This window comes from Poecile atricapillus, chromosome 3, assembly GCF_030490865.1.
Source record: "Poecile atricapillus isolate bPoeAtr1 chromosome 3, bPoeAtr1.hap1, whole genome shotgun sequence".
NCBI classification, from domain to species: domain Eukaryota; kingdom Metazoa; phylum Chordata; class Aves; order Passeriformes; family Paridae; genus Poecile; species Poecile atricapillus.
Window position 1 is genome coordinate 57374629 of NC_081251.1, and position 10744 is coordinate 57385372.

The 10744-nt window shown below is 46.4% G+C and overlaps 1 protein-coding gene across 4 annotated transcripts in view; it reads right to left on the reverse strand.

The window, feature by feature from the left end:
• The window catches only part of SLC22A3 (solute carrier family 22 member 3), a 29390-nt gene extending 19103 nt beyond the window's left edge, over positions 1–10287 (reverse strand). For 3 of the 4 annotated variants that reach the window (XM_058835588.1, XM_058835590.1, XM_058835591.1), the window contains exons 1-2: positions 9769–10182; positions 233–336 (exon numbers count right to left, since the gene is read on the reverse strand). In XM_058835588.1, coding sequence (XP_058691571.1) covers positions 233–336; positions 9769–10182 — 518 coding nt within the window. Of the gene's footprint in view, positions 1–232; positions 337–9768 lie in introns of all 4 variants that reach the window. The other variant, XM_058835589.1, reaches the window with a different exon arrangement.
• Between the last annotated feature and the right edge of the window lie 457 nt (positions 10288–10744).

Below are 10744 nucleotides of genomic sequence, written 5' to 3' on the forward strand. Positions count from 1 at the left end.
GCTCATTTCATGGCATTTTAAGGTCCAAACAGGACCAGTAAGTACAATTGCATAAAGTTTCCAGCCCGAATAAAAGCAAAAATTACATTGGCTGGGTTTTGCTAACTCATTTTGGGGATATTTACCCAAAGAGAATAAAACCTGGAGAATCTTGACACATGGCTATTGCAGGTGATACTGAGGGTGGTTCCACCTCCCAACAAACCAAAGGACAGCAGAGTTCGTACTGTACCTGTCAGCAGCATAGCCCAAGAGGAATGCTCCAGCCAGGAACCCCAGATTGAGGATGGCTTGTGAGAGATCCAGCATCCAGCCATTGCCACACACGAGATCATACTGTGGGAACAAGGGAAAGGCATAAGCACCCAGGTGGGTCATGTTGGAGTCTGGAATACAGAGTGTGTGCCCTTGTTTCTGATACTTAGTTATAAGATCTAGAAAAACACTGAATTTCATATAATCTGAAATTCATGAACATGTTTTCATGGTGATACATGAAAACAAATGTTAAAGTTAGATGAAAAAACTAAAAGTGTGTGTAGATTAGAAAGTGTTTTTTAAATCACTGGGTGAAAAAGTTAGTTTAGAGAACAGGAGACAAGATGGAGGATTTAGGGTGTTGTCCCTTGTCCCTTCTTCTTTCTTCTTCATGTTCTTCTCCTAGAGGTTTTTGGGTAAGAGTAAGTGATTGGATAGAAAATGCCACAGTGCATCACAGAGGTGATGGGTCATTGGGTCATTAAGAAAAATAATATACGTGTCTGTTGTTAATTGGGTAAAAATAGGCATAAAGATAAAAGAACTGCGTAGTTCGGGGCCATTTTGTGTATCAGACATGAAGTGTGCCACAAGGCCTTGTTTGTACCATCAGAAGAAAGAAATGTACCAAATTGCAAAGATTAACCTTGTGTAACCAGCCTGGAGAGACCTGTTAAGTTTTGTGATCACCTGTTAATAAACACGAGAAACAAGATTCTAACAAGCTTGGGAGTTTTCTTCGAATCATAAGGACTGAGATAAGCAGGGCTCCCCACGAGGGAGGATCCCAAAAGAATTCAGTCCAAAGGAGGCTGAGAAATCCATGAATAAAAAGAAAAATACAGAAGAGATGCAGCAGAAACAAAGAAACAGAAAAAAGACTTTCTAGAGAAAAGTTACCGGTCATTTGTCAACCTCAGGGCAAAACATGACAGAACTGCAAAGGTCCACATGGGAAGAGGAAAAGGAAGGGGAAGGAGAAGCTCAAAAATGATTGCTCAATAACAAGCATCAGTGGGCCCATAGTAAGCACTCTTAAAGTGGTCATGAACACAGAGAGCTCCTCCTTGCCAAGAGGATGCTGCCTTTCATATATCACTTGTCCAGATTTGGAAAGCAAATTGCTCTTCTGCAAACAATGCTGTTAAATGTGGTGCCAAGGCAAAGTCCTGACTTTGTTTGGTGCAGAATAAGGGTCTGTTCCAGCTATTGCCAGTGAATACAGCATCTTATAGAAACAGTTTAGTTATTCCTCTTAGGGCCTTCTAGATAAAAGCAAAAACATGTAGTCTCTGAGGAAACTGAAAGCAGATTTCAGGTCAATTTCAGACACACTGAATATGTATTTTCTTGGTGTAGCTTTCCCGGACTTTCCTATTCCTTATACTGCAGCATCTGTAACTCCCTAGCACTACTAGCAGGGATGGGAGTGGGGATGAGTGGAGTCATTCTGCTTGATCGGAGTAAGCACAGGGTGGGCTAGAGAGACAGCAGCCTATTCAGCCATTCACAGCTCTCCAGACCCTAAATTTTTGTGCTGTGTGCCTGAGCTCCATCCCAGCCCATCTGCTTGCTGTAATGCCCAGAATATTATCTGGGCCTGAGATCTCAGAGGTGCCTACACAGGACATACCAGGGGCACCTCACAGGTCTCCAACCCGGTAGATATCCCACCTCCACTGACTTTAATTTACGGTTTTGATGTCAATCCCATTACTCCAGGGAGCCTGACTGCTCACCTTTCAGCCAAGTCAAGCTATGAGCACCTGGCTTCCACTTCTGTAAATCTTGAACAAGAGCTGCAGAAACCTCTGAGAGGGATAAAACCTTCTCTCAGATGTCATACTCAAGGGCAATTGCAATGCTTTCCTAAAACAGATTGAACATGGAGCAGCACTTTCAGATTTCAAATGCTGCCTAACCTCTTGCTTTTTGAAGCTATGACAATGCTAGCAAATAGTATCAAAAGATGTATCTTTGGAAAACAGTGGGGCTTTATGAGAATGACCATTGAAAGAAGATTTTTTAAATTACAATGCAATTGCCTATGCTGATGCCAGAGGATGGGACTCTCCTTGACCCCTTTTCAAAAACTGTATTTATTTTTAAATTATTTGATCTCTCTTTACTGCAAAGAAGCAAGGAATAAACTATCATGAAAGGAGGAGAACAAATGCATGCCAGAAAGGAAGGGGAAAATATCTTTAACAGAGAAGATTCTTTCATCTGTACAGCAATTTCCTGTGATTTATGCAGCAGCTAAAACTATCTCTACACTAACAATATAGTCAAATATTGTATATATTCTGGAAAATAGTAACATACAGGAAACTTCTAAGGAGCTATGAGCCCTTTCTGAAGATTACTGAAAATACACTAACTGTTCTCTAAGTTAGGGCTGCACTTTGTCATTTCCTAAGTATTTAAATAAATTCTGATATAGATAAGCACTTCTGTTTGCTTGACGTAGCACCTAGCATTGAAGTCATCACCCTGCTAATGTCTGGTTTTTCATTTGCAAACATAACCTTTAGAGGGGAATGTAACATTTAAAAGAGAATTGAACACCCTGCAGAGACCTTTTCTTTATCCAAGCCGCCTGCCAGACTCACTTCGCTGCTTCAGCTGTGACCCGGGGTGGTTGTGCATGAAAGTTATCCCTATATTCATCCCTTCGAATAAAATCATCTGCTACAGTTTACCCACGTTTTCAGATTGCCTCCAGTTAGTCCTTAGTCCTCCTGTATGGCACCACTCCCAAACACCTCCCATGTTCCTTGCTAGCAGCCTCCACAAAGGGTGGTGGCACGGTACCTCCTCTCTGTCTCTGAACATTCACACACCCCTCCGTGCACCGCCTGATGTTCGCACTTCTAAAAATGCTAAAGAATTTATTGCAGCGCCAGAGGGCAGGGGGAGAAGGATATGAAAAAATAAAATAAAGCCTTAGGGTTTTCTTCCCCTCATCTTAAGCCTGTTTGTTGTTCTGCACAGCTCTGGCTACACCCTATCAGACCCTGCTGGAGCCCAGCGAGCTGGCTCCTCTCTGTAATCACCAAGCAGGTGACCCAGCCCAGCTGCCAGCTCCAGCTAAGGACACAGCCTCTTCCAGGCTTGGCCGTGCTCTCAGCCAAGCCCCTCAGTGCACTACTGCAGGCACCCAGCACAGCCCTGCAACTCACCTCTGCTTTCAGCCCTGACCCCACCTGCAGGATTTCTATCCACTGCAGGACACAAACCACTGTGCACCTGAGCACAGACCCTTTCTGTTTAGGGAGCTGACTAAAAAGCTGCCCAAATTGGGAAACTATCCACTTCCTCACTGCTTTTCTCTTAGCCTTGCCAACGAGCTGTCATTGTAAGCAGAAATGAGGTGCTGCCATCACAGACAGGCTGCAGGGACCAGCTCCTTCCAGACATTCCTCTCTAGTGTCCTTAACAGATGGGAAAAACAGTTCTGTCCTCCCTGCCAGCCTTACAGTCCATGCAGCCATCCACTGCTGGTTGCAAATACATCCCTATCATGAGCACCTGCATATGTGCTGAGGCTTGGACACAAAGGGGATGCTCAGATTTACAGGAACAGTGGTGTGACTGGAAGGAACGTTCTGGGTGCTTCACTGATCTATAAAGGAGCAGCAAACCACCTAAGTGAGATCTCTCTGGGTGAAGGAAGAGGCTCCCTGTAGCTCATCAGTGGTGTAATCACTGTAAGGAGTGGCAACTGGATGAGCTTGTATGCGACTAGTGACTGGGAAATATAGGACTGTGGCAACTTCTCACTTCTTCATGGCTTTGGAACAAGGCAAGCATTTTCCATTTCACTTTCCATTTAATTTGACCTACTAACCACAAATTTGTAATTCCTGGTACTTGAGAGACCTTTATTCACTTCAGCACACGGTGTAGAAATATATTGTTTTAAATCACAGCACACCATTAAAAGCTCCTCAAAATGTAGCATCCTTGGGGAGGAGTTTTGAAGAGCTTTACTGCCTGTTACAATTAAATTGCAAAACAATGGATTAAACTCTATGGTCAATAAAGAATTTTACAGTGATTCTCCAGCCCAGTTGCAGCAGCATGTCCTGAGCCCAGACACACTTTTTAAATGGCATTCATACAAGTGACAAAAAGAGTTTGGTTTACCCTTTCACTCCCAGTGACAAATGGTTTAGTGAGATATTCATAGTTTCAGGAAACCTGGGGAGATGCTGACTGTTGCTGCATGTTCCTTATTTGTTGCTGAGCAGTTCTCCTCTTCTCTTGTCCACTGCCCTTTCAAACTGCTATCTTTCCCACACTCTTACTGCAACAAACCCCTCTGCAAGTGCCTGTAGTGGAAAGGGAGAAATTATCTTCTTTTTCACTTTCTGCCAATGTTTCTGGCAGAATGCCAAGGGATGAAGCAGCTGTCCTCCTTGTCTTGTTTCAAGCATTTACGTGGATAAGAGGAGTCAGTCACTACCTTGTGGGCACGGCACTGGGGCTCAGGGCCTGAAGGACAAGTTAGTTTTGAAAGCTTTGTAAAGTTTCCCTCCTGTGCATGACAGAAGGCCCATGAACTTTGTGTCCCTGCCACTGGGATCACTTCATTTATTGAGTGTCCTAACACAAAAGGCCAGCTCTGTACTTCTCCTTTTTCTCTGTCTCTTCAGGGCCAAAGCAAGAGGGAGGTAGAGAAATTCATCTCATAATAGGGGAAAGCAGCAGCGGTCCTCAAAATAATAAGAAAAAAATGGACCCCTCGACTAGTACCAGTGGGTTTGGTGAGAGTGGAAGAAACACAGCCCCACTGGCATAACCCCTGCAAGCAGTTGCTCCAGCCCCTCTCATACAGAGAAATCTTAGAGTATCAAGAAATTCAGCGGTTGTTGCTCCCTCTGCTCTCTGTGTGCCCTTTTCCCTCCCCTAATTAATATTAATCCCACCATGACAGTGAAAATAAGACAGGATATGCTGCCATGCCGATAATAACAGTCACATTAGATCAACAACTTGAGGGTAAATTGAGTTGTTTATTCCCTTGAAGGAAGATAGCAGCAGGATCAGCTGTGTTTTTTCCACCCTGAGTTTGACTGACATCTCCTTCTCTGAGGGACTGTAAAAACCATGAGACAAACATTATTTGTTTCCTTCCAGGTTTCTCTGTAAATGTTGACTGGTGTTTTCTGAGATGGCTGGTGAGCAGAGAATTAAGAAGATAATTCCCAGCAGGTGCAATAGGCCATATTCAGATGATCATTTGTCCACCTCAGACCCCACACTTCGGCAACAAAGTATTGTTAGGTCTCAAAATGGTATACTCTGTGCAGATTTGCTGCAGACAGCACATAATGAAATCTGTCCCTTCTGCTCAACTCCTGCTGACAAAAGCTGAAATATAAGCTGTCTAAAATATGCCCATCTGTGCTGTAGCTGCTGATGACCACACAGACCTCCCTCTTCCTCTCCTCCACCACCTCATGCCACTTCACTGCAGTAGCAATTGTAACTCATGGCCATGCCTGGAGGAGTCACCAACAACAAAAATGTCTGAAGAAAATGGTTCTCTGCACACTCTCTCCAGCTGCCCTCTCACAAAGTGCTGGGTTTGTCTCTCAGGGATAATAGTACATAGTGCCAAAGCCCAGCAGTCTCAAAGATCAGTGACCCCGTCTTCAGCACAGTTTCCTGGAAAAGTTAGGTTTATTGACTTCAATATATCCTGGATACATGGGTCCAGGGCCACAGGGCTCACCCAGCAGAACGTGGCAGGCAAAATACTTTCTGTTTCAAGTGCTGCAGAGCTCATGGGGTGACCTGGGCTCCCTTCCAGACCCCTGGGCCAAAGCATGAGGCCATGACCCCCCAGTCCACTGCAGCCTCCCAGCACACCTCTTGTTTCTCCATCTGCTGCACAGAAACATAGTCCTTCCCTTCCCCCTTCCCTCTGAGAAACTGCTGTTGTCACCAGCCCTCCCTCCTGAGCTGTGCCAGCCACCTGCTGGGACCAGCATCATTTCAGATGACACTAGCTGTCTTGAGTTTTGATTTGATTTGAGAATTGATTTACCTTGATAATTCACACTGTCAGCTTCCCTCTCCAAGAAAAATCTGAGAAGCCACTGCATTCCCATCCTGCTGCTGATGCAGATTCACAGGGAGATATGCAAGATATGCTCAATTAAACTGGAGCTGCTTGCACTGTGCCAAGGTCCTCTGCACAGCTCCACTACCTCAACACAGCTGTGTCTCAAAATGATAGCTCAAAACATTTATGTCAACCCAGGTCTTGTTTGCTCAGCTCCAACACAGTGCAGGTTTGTATGTGTAGCACCTCTTTCTCAAATCTGAATTGCCTTCAGAAAAGGCTGATCTAAAGCAACAGAGCACAGAGACCCTTGGCTAAGTCACTGCAGAAGTAGGGACCTATTCTCAGAGCCCATTGGGAACCAAAAGATCTTAAGAGGGAATCTTTAGCAATACTGTGGTGCCCATCAGTAGAACAAGGTAACTGGCTTTGCCAAGTGTTGCTTCTGTGATGATTTCTTAATACAATTTGCTCTTCTCCTCAAATACTGAAGGAGGAAAGTCCTGTACATTCTCCCAGAGCCTCACTGTAACCCAGCACTGAGACCTGTGAGTCCTGCAGCAGCAGGTGATGCAGAGGCACCCCAAGTAATACTTACAAAGAAGTGTGTGCTTCGTATCAATCCACACTCCCCTTTTTCCTTCACTTCCTTCTGCTGATGTTACTGTGAGCACCTTTGCATAAGACAACTATCTAAGATGAGGGAATGGCCAGTGAGCAACATGAGCAGTGAAGCCAGGTACCACAATGTCATTCATTTCACAACTCCTCACAAATCAGTCACATGATTTTTAGCTTCTGAACGGTGCTCAGAACTTATTGCAATAGCCAGTGCTTTGGCTGCCAGACCTCCTGTGTAATATGAAATCTATTCACAGACAAGGCTTTATATGCCTGCTTTTGCCCTCCAAATCCCCTGTCACACTGCAAATCCACACTGGACCTGTGCTTACCATAGGCCTGGAAGAACTCCTTCAGTACTTTGACTTTTTTCTCCTTCCTCTCTCTTTCTCCCTGAACCCGCATCCTGGGACTATTTTGTAGCTTATCCTTTTAACTTTGTCTCCTTGGTCACTTCCACTGCTGATTCAACAAGACGTGCCAGAAATCTTTAGCTGAAGGAACCATTTCTGCACACATGGACAAAATGAAGCATTTACAAGTAGATGGGTAAGAAAAGAAGTCTTTGGTGAGCTAATTAAACAAAGCCCAAATTGAGTCATGGTTTGTTAGAGACTCAGCTGGGTGAAAAGAAACTAAATTAAATCTGGGATATAAATTGTCTTTACTGCGTATATAACTCATTAACAAGACATTGAGCCCCTTTTAGTAGCTAATCTCAGAGCAATTCAGTCAGGACATGCATGCCACAAGCCTCCTTTTTAGATTAAGAAATTGAGTCTTGTGGGATATGATTTATCCAGAAAATGTTGCAAAACTGGGAAGAGGTTCCAAGTGGCACAGGTCACAGCCCAGTAGCCTCCATCTAAGTTGGACCTGGCCAGCAAGAGTGCCTCTAGGAGTCACAGTGACACCAATGGTGGGACCTGCTGCCCTGGCACAGGGGAGAGACAGTCCCATCCTTGCAGGCTATTACTCCATGGTTTTCCCAATATTCACCTTCGGGAGCACAGATGGGAGTGCTTCCCTGATCATCCCTTCTCCCTTCACTGTCCCTGAAGGGTCTCCCCAGCAGAGAAGAGCAAAAAAGTGAAGATGGATGAGATATTTGCCCTAGAACGCTGAACTTTCCACTCCCATTTATTGCTGCAAGACAAATGCTGGTTTCCTTTTCCTACAGCTGTACCCATTGCTGCTGGAAAATCACAGTGGCTCTGTTAGATACACAAAGTGCTGCCATAAACAAACTCTGAGAATGATCTTAGGGACACAGCCTACATGCTGTCACCTATAGCAAGGCTGAAGGGGAAAAAAAAAGGAACAACAACAGAAAAAGAATCTCTGTATTTTATTTTAAGGTCTAACTTCTCATAGTCCCCCAGCAGAGGTACCTTGGAGGAGCAGCATAAAGTTCTTACCACCTCCATGCCCTATGGATTGTTCCAGAGCCAGGCTGCAGCTCCCAGACACCATTTTCCCTCCCTCCCTGCCCACCCAGCCCTGCCTTCCACTGCCAATGTGGGCAGAGACACATCATTGTTAAGGACCCAAGTCTGACACCTGCATGTCATTTGCAGCCCTCTGATTTCACCAATCATACACGAAAGCCAGATCTGAACCTTTGCTCAAGGGCCAGTCAGGTGCTCTGGTTTCTCTCCTCCTGAGCACAGACCCTGGCTAAAGCTGCTCAGAGAACAAAGCTGCTGCCCTGGACAGCCCGAGATCTGAGAGTGGATACAGCACACCCAGCTGGATGGGAGAAGGACAGGGAATTGGAAGGACAGGATGAGCATCTCTTGTCAGTGTTTGCTCAGGGCTTTGCCTGCTGTGCCCTGCTCCCTGTTTTGGAGGACACAGCTCCAGTGCAAGCACCAAATTAAAAAGCACAGCAGAAGGCTCATGAGACAGAGAGGAAGCAGAGCCCTCAGCTGTGCTGACACATTTTGCAGTGCACCTTGATTATTTCTGATCCAATCCCTCTAAGCACACTTCATATTTTTCATCACTGTGTGAGTGACAGTTACGGTCAGAATGACCCTAAAATACACACTCCTAGTGTAGGGAACTGTATTTTGGAGCCAGACCACAGCACACCCACAGCACAATTACAGATTACACAAAGGACCTCCTAGGAAAGCATCTTCACTGGCCTTTTGCAGCCTCATTAAAAAAATCTGCATTTGCCAGAACTTACCACTAGTGACAATAGCCTGCTGTTCTCTGACACTGATGTTCAGGAAAAGCTGAATGTTAGCTTTGGACAAAAATGTGTGTTTGTTTGTTTCTTTTTTTTTTCTTTAGTAAGCACAATCACTTTTGCTGACTTCTGCCAGATTTCAGATAGGCAGCCTGCCACCTGTTGTTTTTATTACTTGCAAACTTACATATTCAATACTGGAAATACAGAGAAGAGATAATCTACATTGATCCTGGTCATAGAGCACACTTGGAGTTTATGCCACCAAAGGTGCTGGCCCGACACTGAGCACCAGAAGCCTCAGCTGCAAAGACTTAAGTCTTTGTTTTAATCTTAAATTCCTCTGGAGACAGAGCAATATCTCTGCAGGGTATTTGACTCTGCGTGGGCACTTGGCTTTGAACAGCCATCTTCCATATCAGCTCACCTTTCCCTAAAAGTTTGGTGCCGGCACTTGATCATACTCATTGTCTGGACTTGCTTGTGACTCAAAATTAAATAAATCTGGAGAGGAAACCAGCCAGCAAAACAACAATCCTTACATTGGCAATCCCATTTTACTGCTGCAATCCCACCGAGGGATAGACACCGCTGATTAGAGGGTGGGTGTTTTCCTTACCTCGCTGACAATGGATGAGTGGGGCTGTTCATAGACCCAGTTACGGTGGCAAGGGACGAGCGGCAGGTTGCCCGCGCTGCGATTGCCAGAGCGGGCGAGCGGGCTGGCACAGCTGGCAGAGGTGTCCCAAGTGACATCCAGCCTCTGGCACTCCCCGCTGAAGGACTCGTTCCCCAGGTGCAGGGGAAGGACAGTGAAGTTTCGTTCCTCTTCCAGTGTCCAGCCACATCGTTCGCTTAATTCAGCTGCCCCGGGGATCCGGCACCAGAAGTTGCCTGGTGCTCGCCCAAGGAAAACTACGCTGGCGAACAGGGAAGAAAAAGTTATGCCTGTCTGGCTAAGGAGGAAAAAGACCCTCTTTTGAAATCTTCCAAATTCCCCAGCCTCCTTCAAAACCTCATCAAAAGACGGCATTGTGCGGGGCGGTCTGTCCGCTTGCAGCAGCCCGAGAGACGGCGGAGCTCTCGTTCACACCTCGCATCGGCTGCCGGCGCTTCCTACACACGGGACGGTCTCGCCTCCCCTCGCTCCGCTCCGCTCGTGTGCGCACACGGACAGACGGACAGACGGACGGACGGACGGACGGACGGACGGACAGCAGGCGGTGGCATGAGCGGGGCCGGAGCGGGGCAGGGCGGACATGCGGGCACACACCCGGGCACACACCCGGGCACACACCCGGGCACGGAGGCTCAGGGCACCGCCATGGGCACCGGGCTTGCACCCAGCCGGGGAGGAGTGCGAGCTGAAGCCAACAAACAGATCGTAGGAGAGGAGGGGCGCGCATTTCATCCCGAATGTTAAAGAGCTTGTGTAATAAAGCCGGTTAACTCCTTCGGGAAGGGCGAGCCGCAAAGGCCAGCCCCCGCAGCGGCTGCGATAAACTAGTAAGTGCCAGGGTAAAGCAGAGTTAAATGGGAAAGAGCACGGGAGGTGTGGCAAAAAGCATCAGCGAGTGATGCAGGCTCTCTGCAGG